This window comes from Rousettus aegyptiacus, unplaced genomic scaffold (genome assembly GCF_014176215.1).
Source record: "Rousettus aegyptiacus isolate mRouAeg1 unplaced genomic scaffold, mRouAeg1.p scaffold_m13_p_10, whole genome shotgun sequence".
In the NCBI taxonomy this organism is placed as follows: domain Eukaryota; kingdom Metazoa; phylum Chordata; class Mammalia; order Chiroptera; family Pteropodidae; genus Rousettus; species Rousettus aegyptiacus.
This window is the reverse complement of record NW_023416285.1, coordinates 12,812,748-12,831,533: the sequence shown is the minus strand read 5'-3', so window position 1 is coordinate 12,831,533 and position 18,786 is coordinate 12,812,748. Positions and strand designations below refer to the sequence as shown.

The 18,786-nt window shown below is 38.5% G+C and overlaps 1 protein-coding gene across 9 annotated transcripts in view; it reads left to right on the top strand.

Moving 5' to 3' along the window:
* Positions 1 to 18,786, top strand: part of PPARGC1A (PPARG coactivator 1 alpha) — a 599,446-nt gene that overhangs the window by 491,915 nt on the left and 88,745 nt on the right. For 5 of the 9 annotated variants that reach the window (XM_016154829.2, XM_016154831.2, XM_036227557.1 and 2 more), the window contains one exon: positions 14,053 to 14,232. In XM_016154829.2, the coding sequence (XP_016010315.2) occupies positions 14,053 to 14,232 (180 nt within the window). The other 4 variants (XM_036227556.1, XM_036227558.1, XM_016154830.2 and 1 more) reach the window with 4 other exon arrangements.

Sequence of the window (18,786 nt, the reverse complement as noted above, 5' to 3'; positions counted from 1 at the left end):
CTTATTTATACAAAGAATAGAACAGTAAGATGTGAACTTTTTTAATGTGTCTGGCTTCCTTTGATTCACATTATGTTTGTGGGATTTTTCTATATTTTGATGTATAGTAGCAGTTCATTCATTCTCATTGATATATTTGGCTATACTTTTAAAGTATAAAACTTCAACAACCATAATATTGTAGGTGGAATTAAAGGTTTATCATTAATTATTGTTTAAATTGCTTTTCCCCCCAGAACATTCTTAGCCATTGTTTTACTTGACTTAGTCTAAAACAAAATAACAAAGCTCAAATATGGTACCTTAGAGGTTGCAATACAAGATACATATTAGCAAACTACTCTTAGCCTGTGTTTTTGTGCAATATTCAACATAGGGTAATATACGGAGACCACAAAGAGGGCACAGTCTGAAAATATCTACAAGAGAACGCTGAGTTGGAGCCCCGTTTAGTAGCTTTGTATGGCTGTGCAAAAGGTTAGGTGTGGCCTATTTTTAGGTGCCCCACGTGGAAATGGATCCACTAAGATGGATGGCAGAAAGTTACACCTCAGGAGCTGGCAGAAATTTTTGTTTTGAAAAGAAGTAGGAAAAGAATCCTTTCTGATCAGCTGCTCAGGTCAAAGTACAACCTGGGCTCTTTAAAGAATAATTGAGCCTTTGGCTTATTTAAAAGGGAAACTCTTATAAAATGCCTTTTGGAGATTGTTTCACAGGCACAGAAATCAAGCTTTCTTGTGTGTGTTTTCTTGTTTCTTTCCCTGGTTGCAGGAAAATGTGAACTTAATTATGTCATGCTAGTGAATACTGCTTGAGCATCCACCTTATATGACAATAGATGGAGGTTTATCAAGACTTTGTCCTTTCTGAGGTTTATCATTTACCTGGTCTTACTTTGCTTACTCCGGTGTTCCTTCTCCATATTTTCTGTTAGGAAATTTAGTGTGTCTGTGGCTATTCATTCAGCCCTAAAGGGACATCTCCAAGCTGGGTAGTATTAGGTGGCTCTGAAGCACAGATCTACCTCCTGCTAAATAGGGTTGTATGTACAAAGAAAACAGCTGAACAGGAAAACTCTGTAACTCCCAGTGACATATCAGCTGTCTATCCTGTGGTATGGCCTCACTTTAATACAGTTGCTAATAATGCCATGGTAAAATATTTTAGGCATATGACCTTCTTTCCTCCCTCCACACCCTATAGGAATAACTCAAATGGCTTTCCTTAAATTAAAAAGATGTAAGGTCTCCTTTTACCAAACATAATGAGATTTTTATTTAAGGGAGGAATGTCTTGGTAGGAGGGGACAAAAGAGTTACTTTACGTTCTTACTTCCCTAGATACTATAGACATTATTCCTGTGTACAAAACCCTGAATTTAGGGTCTATTCTCTTCTCTAAATCTTCTCTCTCTGAGTTGTATAATTTACCTGTTGTAAACCAAAACATGTTATATGTTAAATTGCATCCATATGCAAATATAAGTAAATAGTCACTATCATATCAGTTGTGTGATTTTTACCCCTATTGTATAACTAGGGGATTGGTCTTACACATGACTTGTGCCATTTAATTTAATAAAATTAATGGTAAACAAGATGAAAGCTTGCTGTTTCTCTGGGGCAACTATCTATGCCTTGTAAGAAACCCATGTATTTAGAAGCCTGTCTTTTACACCAATATATGTAGTTGAAAGTATTCTATTTTATGAGTTCTCATGTGATCTTTTTCTGGAATCATTGGGAAGTTAAATATGCTTATTACATGGAAACCAATGAAGCTGACTTCTTTCAGCAAAAGTGAGCACCGACTGCCTTTCTTGTACCTCCTCCCTGAATTCCAGTGCCTTCTGTACGATAGAACCTTTGGACTCACCCTGCATAGAGTAGTCTTCCTAAGCTGCCTGTCTCTGGAAAGGCAGATGCATCATTGATTTGAGGGTTGGCAGGGATCTTAGCTATAACTGAAGCTGACAGATAAGGAAACTGAGGCTCAGAGTCATTATGTGAGCTGCTCAAAATTGAATTGCAGGCCAGTGGCATACCTGAATGAGGACCTGCGTTCTTCCTGACATCCTTTCCTTCCATTCTGGGCTAACTCAAGATTCACAGAGTCACTCTAGTTATCAGATAGACTTGAGCCTGTGTAATCACTTTAAATCTCACGAGCTTGGCCTTGGTTCCAGCTTCATTACCCCTCTTTTCATGAAAATTCTTAATGGTCAAAATAATGATCGTCCGAGTGTAGAAAGAGTGATTTTCAGGAAAGGCCGGTGACACTGGTGGACCACTCGCTTGAGGAGACTAATAGTGAAGCTTTTATTCTTGTGGACATCGTCAGTCTTCCATGGGAAAGAGCGTGGGTCACCTTTCATGTGATACATGGAGGGTCCAGAATGAGCCTCCTGTTTCAGGACAGAGCTGCAATGTGACAGCTTTTACGCAGGTTTCTCCACATTTAGGAACCGATTTTTTTTTTTTCCCCCCCGAAAGTTCACTCTCAAGTCACTGACTTGAAAGCCGGACTGCATTTTGCCTATCCAGTCAATTTCAGTTGTCTCCAGTAGCAGCCACATTTCTTATAATTTAACCATGCCATTCTGAAAGCATGTGCTGTTTCCCCGCCAACCCCCCCCCCCAACTTGGTTTGTGCCTGTGAACTCTATCACATGCTAGGAAAGAAGAAAAAAAAAAAACTAACAAATAGATGCTTTTGTATAAATAAATGAAATCCCCTTACCCCTACCAAGGATAATTATATTTTCTTTCAAATGAAAAGTTTATCTGATTTAATTGATGAAAATTCAAGTTGAGAAACAAAGTGAAGATGGTAGTGGCCTCTGGGGGTCACTGGTGTAGGCCCACCTGGGAAGCAAACTAGTAGTAGTTGATACCTTCCCTCTCCCTGTAATTTAGGGCTCAGAGGTTAGTCTAAAGGGCCAGGAGGAACTTCTCCCAGGGTTGCTCATAAGCCTTGCATCCTAAGTGGAGTAGCTGATAGACTTGCTGTGATAGAAAGAGATGGCTTTCTTTTAAATACATGATGAATATTTGAGACTTATATTGGATGTCAGGGGCTATATCTATTTGCTCTATTTTCTGTATGTTAAGAAGGCAAGTTTGAATCTCTATATGTCTTTTGAAATTGAATAGTTTGAATCTCTATATGTCTTTTGAAATTGAATAGTTCTTCTGAGTATCAAAGTAATATAAGTTTATCACAGAAAATTTAAAAATTACAGAAAGGCACATACATACACACATAAAGAAAACTAAAAAGTACTTATAATGTCATTGGCCACTATTAACGCCTTGTTATATAGTCTCCTTATCCTCCTTTTTCTTCTTTCATTCTGAGTGTATATATTTACATGTAAATTTCTTGGGATTATAGTTTTTTCAAAGATAATTTTAAACCTTAATACATTTTGGGCATTTTCTCATTATGCTATTATATATATTTTACAACAGTTTTAATAATATCATTGATTATGTAATAAATACATATATATGAATAAATATACTGTTCTATACTTTATTTAACTAGCCCATTACTGTTGGATATTTACACTGCTTTCAAGTTTTCAGTAATGTAAATAATGTAGTATTGACGATCCTCACACCAACAATCTTTGCACATAGATATCCCTTTGTTATTTCTTTAAGACAGATTTCTAGAAATAGAATTTCTGGGTTCATGGAGATGCCGATTTTAAACATGTTTGATATGTACTTATCACCTGCTTGTCCTCTAGAAAAATATGTACCCATTTATAATCGTACCAGTAGCAGTTAACATCTATTTTTAATTATTTTTAATCGACTTGCTAAGTGTAGAAGTCAATCTTGGAAGTGGTCTTCTGGGTTAAGGATATTTCTTAAAAAATTCTATGTCTATTTGGGCTAGCAAATATAAAGTAAGATTTTATATGTCATCACAAAATTTACCTTAGACCTTGAGCTAATTGCTTCCTAAGATGTGAATTTATTTTCTTTCTACACCACATTTGTAGGATATATATTTGCTCTGCTAGAGTAAAATTCAAATATCAAATCACTGGAAAAAGCTACAACAAAAAGAAAAAGTAAAATAATCAAAAGCCTTCCAAAGCTTGTCTGGTAGGATTTAAAAAAAGAAAGAGAGAGAGAGAAAAAAGCTTTACTTATTCAAGTCTTCCATTTTGAGGCTAGTTGAAAATACAATTTTCTCCCCTAAAATCCAGAAGTATTAAGCTCATTAGGACCCAAGCTCTAGAAATAAGTACCAGGGGGAACAGTTTGACTAACAAGTATTATTTTCAATTAATTAAATTGTGTGCCTTGGTTTTCTCTGGTTGTCACTAAACTTCGGTTAGGGGAAAAATATCTTTCTTAGTAAGTGAACCATTATATTATTGAGGTTCAGTAGCACTTTAAATTTTTAAATAGTACCAAATTTAATAAAATATGATGTGCCTTATTTTCAGTTTCAGTCAAGAAACATCGCTAAATAATCCTATTAAAATTTTTTTGTCTAAATAATCAATAACTCACTTCATTATGTATGAATTAACCTGAAATAATTAAGGTAAATGAAAATGTCTCTAGATGCACAAACAGGGCAGAGTTAAACATCAGACTAAATCAGACTTTAACCATCCTTTTTTTATCTCTTATCTGTGGGCCTGATAAGCATATTTCTTGCTTTATATTTAGATGAGTCCAATTGACTGCAACTCAGATTAATTTTCACGTTATTTTTTTTTGCTTTAATATGAAAGACGCCAAAGGCAGATTTTGAGTTCCATGTTACAAGACAAACTAACTCAGTCACATATTGCTGGTCTGCAGAAGGTTTTACTGGAGATGAGAGATGTGTTCCTGAGTTTGTCTTTGGCCTCTAGTTTATGAAAAAATAAACAAACAAATAAATAGATGCCAGGAGGCATTAAAGCTGCCCACTCACTCGCCTCTATTTGTTTGCCCAAAGGTGCTTTTGTGTAAAATGAGATTTGATTTTAGAGTGTTTGTAGGCTAGAGGTTTTTATTAATATCCTACCTTTTACTATCTTTTGTGCCCTGCACAGCCTCAGCCTCTGCTCAGGAACTGGCCTAGGGTATTGGGATCAATTAACTCCTCTAGGAATTAAAAGCAAGCCATCGAATGCCTGCTTGTAATGATTAACTTTAGAAATATTAGCAATTCTGGGAAGACCTCTTTCCTTTCTGGAAGAATGCTCTAGACAGACGATGATCCCAGGAATGTTGGTTTCCAGTTATATGAAGTTGCCTCAGGGGTCTTTGCTTTGCCTTTGATTGGGGGATGAATATTATTTTATGTATGAAACTTTAGTTTTTCCTAGTAGGACTTTGAGGACTCTGGATGTTCGTTTCAGCTACTATCAAAACTTTTGGCTTTTATTTTTCTCAGTTGTGAAATGGGTACACAGATGATCTTTATCTGGCATTTTTGAGGACTAAGTTGACAGAGATATGACCTATTAGATGCTGATTTTAATGTCTAGCTCATGCAAGCTCTGCTGTATCTGTTTTCTCTGCTTTTCCTCCTTGAGAAATTTAGTATCAAACTTATTCTTGTATTGTTTATTACAAGCTTATTGAAAATGGGCAAAGATACTTATACTAATAGCTCATTACTTCTCCGAGTTCTCACCTATGTACAAAAAATAACATCAAAACCAGATGTCTTTGCTACTGTGTACTTGAGTATTTGAATCCTGAGTATTTGAGTTTGATTGTGTTTAAGTTTTAGAAGTGGGCAGTTGTCTGATACATGGGGCGTGGGAAAACCTGTCATTTTGGGCAAGAATAGGGAAAGAAGCCCAAATGCGATACCTGGTCAAATATTTTTGTCATAAAATTATATTATTCTCTTGAAGGTTTATTTTCTCTCTTGTCATTAACTCGAAGGACAGATGCTAATTCCTCCACCAATGTAGGAGTTTGGGGAATCATGAAGTAAATCAAAGGAGGAAGAAATTCTATTGGGATAGAATCTAGGCTCTGTGTAGATTTGCAGCATCAGGGTCACTCAACAGATGTTAATAAATTCCTCTTTCTATTGTTGTGAAAAATGGGATTGATTCGGGTGTGAATTATAATGGTTAGTCAGAGGACCTTGTACCTAAAAAGGGTGTGTTTTAAGAATAGGAAACTGGATATTGAGAGGGAAAAAAAAACGTTTTTTTTTTTTTTCATATTAAATTATTCTCTGTTTTTAAAGGCTGTCCTTCTCCCTAAAATTGCGTGCTCCCTTGTGCCTTTGTCACATGCCTTCTTGGCAATCCTTCCGATACTATGCTGTGGACACAGCAAGATTTCAATAGATTCTTGTTGATTGAAACTAAACGTTTGGAAATCTCGAAGGCAGAGTTGATGAAGGGGTGAAAGGAGGGTTGCGGGGAGGGAGGAAGAGAAACAGTCAAGGCAGACACAGAATTAAATATAGAAACTGCCTGGGAAGCCAGAAAAGACCAAGGTTGGTGAGCAACTACCAATTTATGTTCTCCTGAGAAAAGAAAAAACTGGACAGAGGAGAAATTTTAATCTGAAGAGCTAATTAAGCAAAGTACAAGACCTCTAAAATATCCCTCTCTTCACGTTGTAATTTTGAGACTTAAAAAAAGAATAATGGAAGGTACTCTAATTTGTCCCAAGAATCTATTTATACTTTGATTTGTACAGTAATAGAAATTTGAGGGAAAATATAGTATGCTGTAGTTTATAAATCACTTCAATGTTTTGACTCCTAACTAACTCTTTTTTTGTGTGATGGTGAAGAAAAAAAAAAGCATATTAAACCACCTCTGGTTTCAGTGAATGTGCTGATTCAATTAAGAAAAAGTGAAATTAGGTGGCAAAAAGACAAATGAGAACCCGACAACACAATATGAACAGGTTAAAATATCAAAAATGATAATACAGAATGTTCCAGTGTAAAGAACTTCTTTATAAAGTATGAATAGGGTTAAAAAAAAAATGTAGTGGATGCCTAGCATTCGATCAGCACAACGAAAAGTATCAGGATATCATGACACAGGGATCACTTGATAATAATTAATAAAGATCAACTCTTCTTGGTCAAGTGACCAATATTATTTCACAGTTGACTGTGCTGAGGGTAGAGCCAATGACCTTTTCCCTGAATTTTAATAATTTACTGTAGTTTTACATTAAATCAGAATATAATTTCGAGGAAAATTAGTGTTTCTTTGTGGGGAGTGCAGAGTAATGCCACTAATTGCATGCATGAAAGCCTTGCCGAGGTTGTATTTTCCAGTTCTTTCTTGATTTAGAAAATTAAAACTACAGTAATTTTCCACTATTTGTAAGAGGGAAGATGTGCCAATGACATGTATTCAGCTAACTTCAAATGTCAAAGCTTTCAGCCATCTTTGTACGTCCAATAATGACAAACTGTCAATTTCATCACATTATTCAGAAATTTACTAGCAACTTGTTGCAGATATTGGAGTGGACACATCTCTTATATGTGTGGTCTGAAAGAACAAGCAGCCTGATTGTATTTTTGTTTTGTTTTGTTCTTCTTTCTTTCACTTTAATATTTGAGCAACTTTAAAGTATATGTTAGAGCAAATTACCATTTTTTTCTTCACTAAGAGGTGAACAGTAGAGAACACATTAAATTAACCTAGATAGAAGAGGAGTTTAAGTTGATAGTGCTTTAAAAACTATTTTTAAATACATGGAGAATTTTTTTTCAGATAAGTTATTATCAAGTAAAATAATTGAGCTGATTTGAAAAGCACATTGGGCGTCGAATTTTATAAAAACATATATTCACAAATATACCTATTTATACATGTATACACGTTCCTGGAACTCGGAAGGGTTAAATGAGAGCTCTGTAGTGTTATGGAAAGTGTTTTTCAGTGATATCTAGTATCTCGAGTTTGTTATGTATTCAATATGTAGTGTCATCATAAAACAGTTGCACCTGCATTAGCCCTCGGTGTCTCAGAGTAGAAGCTGGGGAGAAAAAAAAAAAAAAAAACGAGAAACCCAAAAAGCTCAAGAAATGAATATTTTTGTTAATAGCATGTTGGTGTTTTTCCCTCATTCCACGGACATTCTTGATCTGGAACACAAACTGCACAACCCAGGGCACTAGGGCTGGAATCCAGTGTTTATTCAAAAAGGCACCCTAAGGCAGTTAGAGAGGAAATGCTACATGTACGAAAAAAAGGCAGCCGGGAAACTAACTAAGCTGATCTGGGCACAGGAGCGGCGACTGTATTGACTCACACTTGTTTTCTGGGAGCCTATGAGAGAAATGGAAATAATTAGAAGGGACCTGAAAGGATGGCATTTTGTTGCTTGTTCTCCTTATATGGAGCAAAGCACTCTGCAGCGACACTTCAGGAGCTGATATTCCCTACTGCCACAGGGGCAGCCCATTTCTGGGTGGAGGAGTTTGTTTATACCTTAATACAGGCTGTTTTGTTGATAAAACAAGCAAAAAAAAAAAATGAATTCCCCATTCTCTGCTTTCAAACACTTCTCTCGACTAGAAAATGTCTCATAAAAATGCATCATGTGATAAGCTTTTTCTTGAGTCCCAAACCTAGCTAGAGTCCACTTGGAGGTCTTAGAATTCTAGTCCTTAGAGAGTACACATTTAGTTAAGAATATAGTTACTCTCATGAAACAGGGCGCTTTGCCACTTGCTTGTTTTGGAAGGAAAATAAATTAAAAAAAGATTGCAGAGGATTTTAGTTATTATATGGCCAGGGCTCCGTTTAGAGTCTGTGGCATTCAAAGCTGGCTTTAATCACAGCATGATGCTCAAAGCCTCCAAAAGTCCAAGTGTTTCCTTTCTTTTTTTCTTCTTTCCGTTTTTTTTTTTTTTTTTTTTTAACGTTACTTCACTGAGGCAGAGGGCTGCCTTTGAGTGACGTCACGAGTTTGAGCAGCTAGCTGCACAGGAGAAGGGAGGCTGGGTGAGTGACAGCCCAGCCTACTTTTTAATAGCTTTGTCATGTGACTGGGGACTGTAGTAAGACAGGTGCCTTCAGTTCACTCTCAGTAAGGGGCTGGTTGCCTGCATGAGTGTGTGCTCTGTGTCACTGTGGATTGGAGTTGAAAAAGCTTGACTGGCGTCATTCAGGAGCTGGATGGCGTGGGACATGTGCAACCAGGACTCTGTATGGAGTGACATCGAGGTGAGCTGGGGCTGGGCTCGGCATTGCAGCCAGGACTGAAGCTTTCCTCGCGATGCAATTATTCCTGTAAGGGGGGAAGGGCTTGGGTGAGGAGAGGAGGCAGAAAAGTAGCCTGGGCAGGAGCTTTTAGAAAGGAATCTTAATCTTATCTTAACTCCAATAAGTTTGCTATTTTAAGGTGGCTCTGAGATGCCTTGAGCAAATCAAAGCTTAGCTGCTGTCATCTGTATCTGTTGCAGTTGGAAACTCTTTCCATGTGCCTTTGGCTCTGTTTCTACTCATATGCAATATTTATGCTCTAAGATATTGATATGAATTAGAAGCTGAAGTCTTTCCAGTGGTGTTTAGTGGCCTGGTTGGAAAAATGCCATTTCTATTTATAATAAGATGAAGATAAAAATATTAAAATGGATGTGCTCAAACAGAGTCAGTTTTGACTCTAGTCTGGATTTTTTTTTTTTTTTTTTCTGTGTCTCTGTGTTCATCAGACAGAGAACTCGCAAAATTCTAAGTAATCCTGCTGGACTATTTTAGATTGCTTTTCCTACAGAACACAAAACAATGAAGCTGACTCCTTTAGAACTCTTCTATGTAGATGAAAGATTTGACCAGCAAATAGAAAATAATATCTATGCCTTACAGTGCGAGGTTTTCCGTTAGCATCGGTGGCAGGGAAGCCAACGGTTAAATCTCGCTGTACCACGGATTGCTGCCTGAAGCCGGAGAGAGAATAGAGTTTATGCAGGACTGTGTGTGGAGCTGCTCGCTGCTTGTATAAAAATAGACGGCAATACATCAATTCCACAGTCTCTGCTGGCTACAATTCATACCGAGGGAAAAACGCAAGCCGTTTCCTTGTAATCTCTGGAGTCTAGAGCGACTTAGCTGGGGGACGAGGACCTGGCGTGTTTGCATTCTGCACAATGCAATGTTCTCGGAAAGTTTGGGCAACTTGGGAAACAAGTGAAACTTTCAGTGGACTCTGGCGAGATGGACCCGAATTGAAGTGCACGGAGGATCCGAGCTGCTCACAATGAACCTGGCAAAGGACTGCGAGGGCTCCCTCTGGGTAGCTGGGGGCACGTAGGGTAAGGGGGAGGATCGAGTGCCACACGTGATTTGATTAAATAAGATGTCCATGTGGTGCAGCGATACACATCTAAAGTGAAAATAATTTGGCTAAGGCCGGCTGCGAGCGCATTTTTCCTATCTAGCCAGGCATGCCGTGGATTCTTAACTCTTTGTTGGGTTTGCAAATGTTGGCTCCGCTTGTGCTCTCTTGCCTTGGCAGATCATATGTGTGGATTGTAATTGTTCTTATCTCATTGCGATTTCTCGGTAAGGCGGAATAGATGTGGATAATTCAGATATCCCGTGGCTATTATGAGTCAGGGTTATAAGTGGCTTCAAAGTCCTAACTATCTTCGGGTAGCCGGTGCGTCTTCTGGGTGGTCGCCTGAGTAGCGCTGTGGTCTCAGCTGCTGTAGTTTCATTTTTCCATTTTGTATTATTCCTGATGCTGCTAGGAGTTGACTGAGGAACCAGATCGTATGGAAATATGGCAGATTTATTTTAATCATTGGAATTCCTGCAGTCACTTTTCAGTAAGCATCAGAGCCATTGAGGACAGTGGCCCTTTTATTTTTGTCTTACGGAGGTGAGATCTTGGGCTAATTGTCCGGCTGGGGTTTGAGCTGTCTGTTTGTTGGCTGAGACTGGCCCGTCGCTTCTCTGTGGCGCGGTAGGCAGCAAGCTGCTAGGAGCCCTGCCTTGGTGGCAGCAGCTCTAAAATCACCTCCGCCAGTCTAAAATATTACAAGCAGCAGGTAGTGCAGGCAGCTTTCATTTTTTGAATCATTAATGTTTGCTGTCATCCTAAAGCGTATTATGCCCTTTTGCACATAATGACAGGACAGCACATTGGTTAATAAAGGCCTGTATCACTATAGCTACTCAGAGTCCCCAGAGTTTCATAGTTTAATGAAGGTTATATACAATAAGGTTACTAAGATTGACAGAGATGATTCATGTGACAGACACTCCACTGAGACTCATTCTTAACTGCTCCCCACCCTACCCCTTTTCCCCCGTCTTAACTTATTTTTTTTATGAAGTACGATTTTTTTTTCATGAGTATAATTAATGTGGTCAAGTCCACTCTTTCTTCTCCCTCTCTTTAAAATTTACCATCAAAGGCACAAAACCTCCAAAAGGTTAATGGAGAATTATACTTAATTATAATGATTCATTATCATCAGTGCAGTTAAGCTAATTTATTGTTTGCTCCTTAACTAAGAGAAAAGTCTGTTGGGGTGAAATAATGTACAATAATTAGGCTTTTGTGTTTAGTGACTGCTTTATCCTCTTAAATCTTATTATTAAAATTAAGGCTACCGTTGTGGAATAGCTGTCGTAGCTGTAGAGAAGCAGGAGAACATGTGTGTGTAACTGCACTAGAACACACCTGTTACCGATGTATAGAGAAGCGATAAATATCAGCATGGCAGAGGAGGACAGTTACAGAGCCAGGACTGGTGAGTCTGGCATCCTCCAAAGGCCAAATGTAAATGAGTAACAGGAACGCTCGCTACCACTAATGTGTTTTAGATTATCAGGATAATGCCACATTCAGAAGCCCTGACTTTATTAGCTTGTCAGCCCTGGCAAGAGCACATGCATTTCATAACATAAAAGCAAAAATGAGAAAGAGGGAGAAAGGGGAAGAAATAGGTGGATTATAGCACAGAGAACTATAAAACACATTGATCTGATGTTTCCAATGGTTTTTAAAAGTGACCTGAAATACATATTTATGAAAGGTTAAAGGGTTTCGAACTAGCGGTGCCTGGAGAGGGGAGTTAAAGAGAGAGCAAGGAGCTGCTCCCCTATTGGACATCCCCAAACATGGTTTCTAAGTTATGCTTAGGCGGGGTATGGAGATCTGATGATTTCTAACTTTTATTTTTTTTTGTTTTTGTTGTTTATGCTATTTGTTTGTTTGTTTGTTTTCTTAAATAGAACTATCCCCCAGGGAAATCTTAGTGGTTTCTGCACCATTGAAGAAGCTACCCCCTTGTCTCTGAAGCAGTTGCGTTGTGGAAGACTTAACACGGCAGTGTTTGTGCTTGGAGGATGAGCAGTGGGGGCAAGAACGGAGGCTGGGAGCATTAGACCCAAAACAAAACAGGAACTTGGCGCCAGAATAAAATCTCCTCGGCTGGGTCTCCACTTACTCATAAACCTAGTCGAGGGCAGTGATCTGTAACTTTGGGCTACCTCGGATAATAAAAAAGGAAAAACCCGTAAAGTGATAAGGAAAGAGTTTGGATGAGGGGCTTGCCCTTTCTTTGTGTTGCCTCTGTGCCTGCAGTTGAGGTCTTGCTGGGGCCTGGTGGTCTTGGGGAGGATCTGCAGGGATTGTCAGGCTGCTCCCGGCCTCCCCTTACCGACTGCTGACTCCGTTACCCAGCATCCACCTCCCAGCGTGGTCCCCAGGATCACGCTGCTGCATATGACCCATGTAATGTAGTCTGCCAAGGATGACAGGGATGCTCGAGAGCAATATCTGCATACAACTTATTTTATTCAAAATCTAAATGTCAAGCAGGATCTCCAGCCTTATGCCCAGCAGCCGCTGGTTGTGAACGAGTCCACAGCATCTCTCCTGACCCCGGAAGGTCAGGCCACGAGGCTGCCACTTCAGAGTGTGAGGCCGCCGATTTAGATTCCTTGGGACGTAGGTGCATAATGTCCTCGGTCTCTGCACCACCAGACCCCCGCGCTAGGAAGTTTCTGTAGGGTTCTTCACCGTGCTCAGTGAGGAATCAGCAGTCCGACACCCAGATGGAGGTTGGACGACCCCCTCTTTGATAACGGGGTGGAAGACTATGCCAATCTGAAATTGCCTTGGTGATAAGTAGCCCATCCACAGTAGAAGATATTTTAAACCTCTCAATATATCGAAATCATTTTTAAAGCGTCAAAGAAAATGAGTTCCTTTGAATTCACTTAGAACATAGTTTAGGAATACATAAATTATAGAATATGTATATTATATATATATAGTTGTGTGCTGTAGTGGTTTTTCTTTACAGAACTCAGGTGATCACACTCACACACACACACGACTTGCATGTTACACGTAGTGAAAGATATAAAGATCATTTAGGAAAAAAATATGATTTTTGTCCTTCATCACAGGAAATTGATTTTGACCTGTGTCAAGATAAAGTTCAGAAATACATGAAGTCAAGTAAAAGATTTAAATAACCGTTCAAGAGAACCATGGACAAGTTAAAGGACTTTGCATCATTAGTTGCTAAATGAATTAAATGGATTATAATGGTTAAAATGAGCGTAAATGGAGAAAGTTTTCCTAGTACAGTTCTTATGTTATACTTTTCATTTAGCAATTCGTTATTTTCTCTCTGTTATGTGTGATAGCAATTCCAAGGTAAAATCGAATTTTTAGCCCTCTCTCAAAAGGATTGTACTCTTAAGGGTGGAGTGAAATTTTGCATATCGTTAACTAGAAAACAATTTGAAACTTGGGAAGTGCTAACTGTCAAAGAGGCACAAACAAATCCAGCTGATTTCTAACTGGAAGAAACAGTGAAGGCTTCATGGAAGCATGGCATTTACCATGGATTTGGAGGTAGAATTTGGGATCCAGATGGATCGGGCAAAGTCTCCTTTGGGAGTAAAGTGAGTTAAAGAATTTAGGATGTTTTTTCTAGTGACTAAAACCCTGGAAACCAGCTTTCGTGGTGTCGTTGAATTAACCAGGCTTAATTCCTTTCACATGCTGTTGCAGTTTAATAAATTCCTGAAGTTAATGAAAGCTTTTTTCACCCCCCTCCCGCCTCCTGCAGTGTGCTGCTTTGGTTGGTGAAGACCAGCCTCTTTGCCCAGATCTTCCTGAACTTGACCTTTCTGAACTAGACGTGAACGACTTGGATACAGACAGCTTTCTGGGTGGACTCAAGTGGTGCAGTGACCAATCGGAAATAATATCCAATCAGTACAACAATGAGCCTTCAAACATATTTGAGGTAAGGATACCTGTTGATGAAAATTAATTTCCCATTCAGCTTGGCTTGAGCCAAACTAACGTGATTATTGGTCTAAAAGCATACAAACTTCTTACTTTGCTGTCCTCAAAAGTCTTTTTACTACAGTTAGGTACTTCCTATTTTGTGAAAAACAGTGTTTGGAAAACAAATGGATTTTTTTTTTTTTTTTTTGAGAATTAAGGGGCTAAGGACTCACAACAGAGTGCATTAAACTGTGTCGAAATACTAAGGGATTGTGAAAGAAATAGTGACAAAGAAGAACTAAAGTCTAAACCTGTTTATTCCTATTTTCCTGTTTATCCCTATTTTCCACAGAAAATGGTACCTAGTATAAATTAATGTAAAAGAAGCCGTTTTTTTAAACCAAAGAGTACAATGTCTACCTTTATTTGTTTTGGAGTAGGTGAGCAATTTATTATTATTATTATTATTATTATTATTATTTTAATACATATCTCTGATTTCTATATATCTTGGAAATTTCAAAACCAAATACTCTAATATTTACTTATAAATTAGTCAAAATTTAATTGTCTTTCAGTAGTGAGAATTACCTCCCAGGCTCTACCTATACTCTTATTAGAAGCCTACCCTATAATAAAGAATATTAATATGCTCCTATAAAAGTGTTACTTTGAGGAAAAAAGTTATTTTTCACATTATCAGTACTCATTTTATCAAAAATATGTTGTTGTTGTTTTTTTATGGAGACAAACATTAAGTGAGTACTCTGCCAAGTGAATCGAATAAAAATTGAATAAAAAGTTGCCAAATCGATCTAATTTTCAGTATCGAAACCATCAGCATCACCCTCATCATCTAACATTTTCTACCTACTATGTGCCACACTCCATACAAAACACTTTAAGTGTATTTTTTTATCTGCCAGCAGAGATTTTTTTTATACTTCAATGTTATTTGGTTGAAATCTCCAGTCATTAAAAAAAACAATTTTACAATATTTATTGAGTTTTTCCAGCACTCAGCACATAAAAGCCACAGAATAAATGTTTATTGAGTCATTAAGAAACCAATTTTATAATATTTACTGAGTATTTCCAGCAACGAGCACACAGAAGGTGTTGAATAAGTGCTTGTCAAACAGTGAGTGAACTATGAATATCGTAAAGCTAATAACAATAACAGTAATAACAAAACGGCCAACATTTTGGAACACTTGTGCTTTATGGATGTCATCTCATCTCAAAATAACCTACTATTTAGGTCCTAGTGTTCCCATTCCCATTTTACATGTGCAGACACCGAATCTCAGAGAGGTTAAGTGATTTTTCTCAAATCACACAGTTGACAAATAAAGACTTGGGATTTGAACCCCACATTTATCTGACTTCAAAGTCTATATCATTGATAAAAATAGAGTCACAGTGAATTTGGGTGACAGCCATCCTTTACAAAGACATATCAAGCTGCTTCTTTGCTCAATGTATTTAAAAATAGAACAGAATCTTTCCTTTCAGTGTTGGTTAACATGAAAGCAGGGATAGTTGGTCAGCTGGTGTGGCAGTAGGTCCTGCCGACGGCTAAGATTTTTTAATACGTCTGAAGCATTACATGGGTCAGAGTCTTAAGGTAGTGGAGGTAGGGCTGGGGATCAGGAATACGGTGGAGGAAATGCTGATGGTTTGTGGTTAGTTATACTTTCCCAGGCTTCTCAGTTGGGTCTTAAAAAGTTCATGTGAGGACTTGGCTGGTTCGAACTGGTAAATTGAACATTCCTCATTCAGTACACTTGTCAGGTTACAGGCGCATTTTAAGTCATGCTGCATTAAATAAACAGTACTTTTGAAAATGTCTATCTCTATAGACCTCTTATCTAAAAATCGGCTATTCCATATTGGATGAATGCCATACACTTTGTAGGTGATAGTTAGGAAATAAAAAAAGGTGGAGAGAGATCACATGGTAGTCAATGGCTTCCTGGTGGACTGGTTTCACAAAAGGCAACTTTCTCCGTAACTTATGTCCCCATATTTCATGTTGCAGCACCTGCATGAGGTACTTCTCTCTGATACCTTTGGTTCAGCAACTAGTTATCTGTAGATACTTAATCTCCACAAAGAGAGCAAATCCCTTTTTGTTTCCCTATGTAACTTTCTACCACTGACAGAATTATTTAAATTTATTTTAATCTCTCATTAGGTCATTTTAAACCAGCGGGTCTCAACTGAAGGCAGTTTTGCTTCCCAGGTGACATTCAGCAATGTCTAGAGATAGATTTTAATGTTAGGGCTGGGAGCCAGCGGATGCCACTGGCATTTAGTGGGCAGAGACCAGGGATACTGCTAAATATCCTACAATGCACAGGACAGCTCCCCACGACACAGAACTCTTTGGCCCCAAGTGACAAAGTTTCTATGGTTGTGAAACCCTGTGTAAAAAAAAAAAAAAGGCATTGAATGCTCCCTTTATAAAACACTAAAGATTAATTGGTCAAATTTCTAATAGAAAATGTAGTTAAGGTACAAGATATGAAGAAGCAGATAATCGCATAAAATTATCGAGGTGCCCAGGGCCTTGGGATTGATATGTTGGGAATGTTCTTAGTGACAGACAACAGATGTGTTCGTTAAATCCCCACAACAGTTTTCGGTGAAGTCACCAACCCATTCTTCTTTGTCAATGCAAAGGGTAAGGTCGTGTGCGTGGCAATACCAGTTACAAATAGCAGCCGCTTCCTCAGCGTTTGCATACAGCCCAGATGCCTCTACTCTTTCCCCTCTAGTGCTCAAGTCAGACATCTTTTAGGAAAAAAAAAAAAATGTGTTTTGAGCCTAAGTGGAATTTTAAAATTCTGTCTGGCTTCTTCCCCTGCAAAGAAGACCCACGTGCCACAAAATAACCCCTGAATGTCCTCAGCTTCATGTTGCTTCTACCAAAGCTGCATGTTGCATCAAGTCGTTTCCCAGAGCCTGTGCCTTTAAAGCTCTCACAGTGGACTTCAACCCGTGCTCACTTTCCTCCAGTTCTCAAAACCCTGCCTCATCACATTTGTGAAGGCCTTGTACCTGAGCACGCCAAACAGTCACAGTCTCTGCCACCTCTGATCTGCCAGTAACAAGCATTATCTACCTCAGAATCCCAGAATAAAATAAGGCACCGTTAGTGAAACCTTTTTCCCTGACTCACTGATGACCCCTCTGGAAACAGGCCACGGGATTTCTGAATTCTAATCAAAGCAGAGAGAAAGGGGTTTTGAGAGCGACAGATAGTACAGCAGGATGTTGAAATGCTGGGAGTAAATAGACGTTTCTTCCTTTAGCCTCTTCCATACACTTGAATCTAAGTTAAATTTTTATTTAGCTTTAGAAGAAAAAAAAAAAAAAGGAATGAAATTGAATGTCACCATTTGGGAAAGAGTGAATTCCTGAGTGGGAGCAAGCTGGGCCAACACGCAATTGTACACGTTGATTGAGTAACTGGACTCACAAACAGCGACCTCTGCTTGCACAACCTATCTTTGGATGTGTAAATGCAGGTAACCAGGTACGATCCAGAAGCCGCCTAGAAAAACAGGACACAAGGCCTATAGGCACAGCGTCCAGTGAATCTGATCCATGTGTCAGGAAAACAGGATACTGTCCCTGGACTGGCTGGTAGCAAGATTTATGCTTCAGAATATTGCAACACAACTTCCTTCCCTGTGTTGCCTTTGTGCTTTGTTTGAAGGAAGAGAATAAAGGACTATTTTTACAGCATGGCAGTGTGTAAAGACGGGTGGCATGGGGTTAGTTTAAATAGCACATAGCCCCTTCTGGGTCATTGTGGGCCACCTTGTCCCGACTTTATTTTAACACCTGCTTTAATGGGCATCTTTCATTCATTTGTCTGTTATTTACGAATGCAGCTACTTGGGGTTCTTTAGAACATGGCAAATGAGACTGTAGTTGTCTTGAGTGGGTCATTTCTCACAATAAAAATCTGAAGGCTGCCTGTGCTAATGTGAGAGAAGGGCTCACAGCTGCAGCCCGTACTCACATCGGGTAATTGCCCGAACTCTCAGTAAGGTCTGACACTGTGAACTTTTACAGGCGAAAACGTGGGAAACAATGTCCTGCTTGCCGTCTCTGTAAGGTATCCTACGATGTTCCACTGAAGGAATGGTGGATGAAAGCTTGCAAGAATACTTGATCATTCTGATGGAAATATAGATGATTTACATGTCTTCTTTTGACTTTTGGTTATATTCTATTTTTTTTTTCTAAAATGGACACATATTCTATATTTTTCAAAAAGTTAAAAAAAAAATCAATCTTAGCCACTCAGTGGTCTGTGAGCATTTTAGGTGTCAAGGACCTACTTGTCTTGTTCACCGATGTTTTCCTAGACATTTTCTTAGAAAACAGATGAAAGTAAGTGCTCTATAAATATTTGCAGCATGCTTAATGAGTTAACCGCGATGTATTTTTTGGTGATGTGGTCTGTATTAGATACTGTGAAGGTTATATATAAAGTACAAGAGATCTATTTCCTAGAGAAAAAAGTTAGGGAGGCCAAATGAAGAAATATAATTAG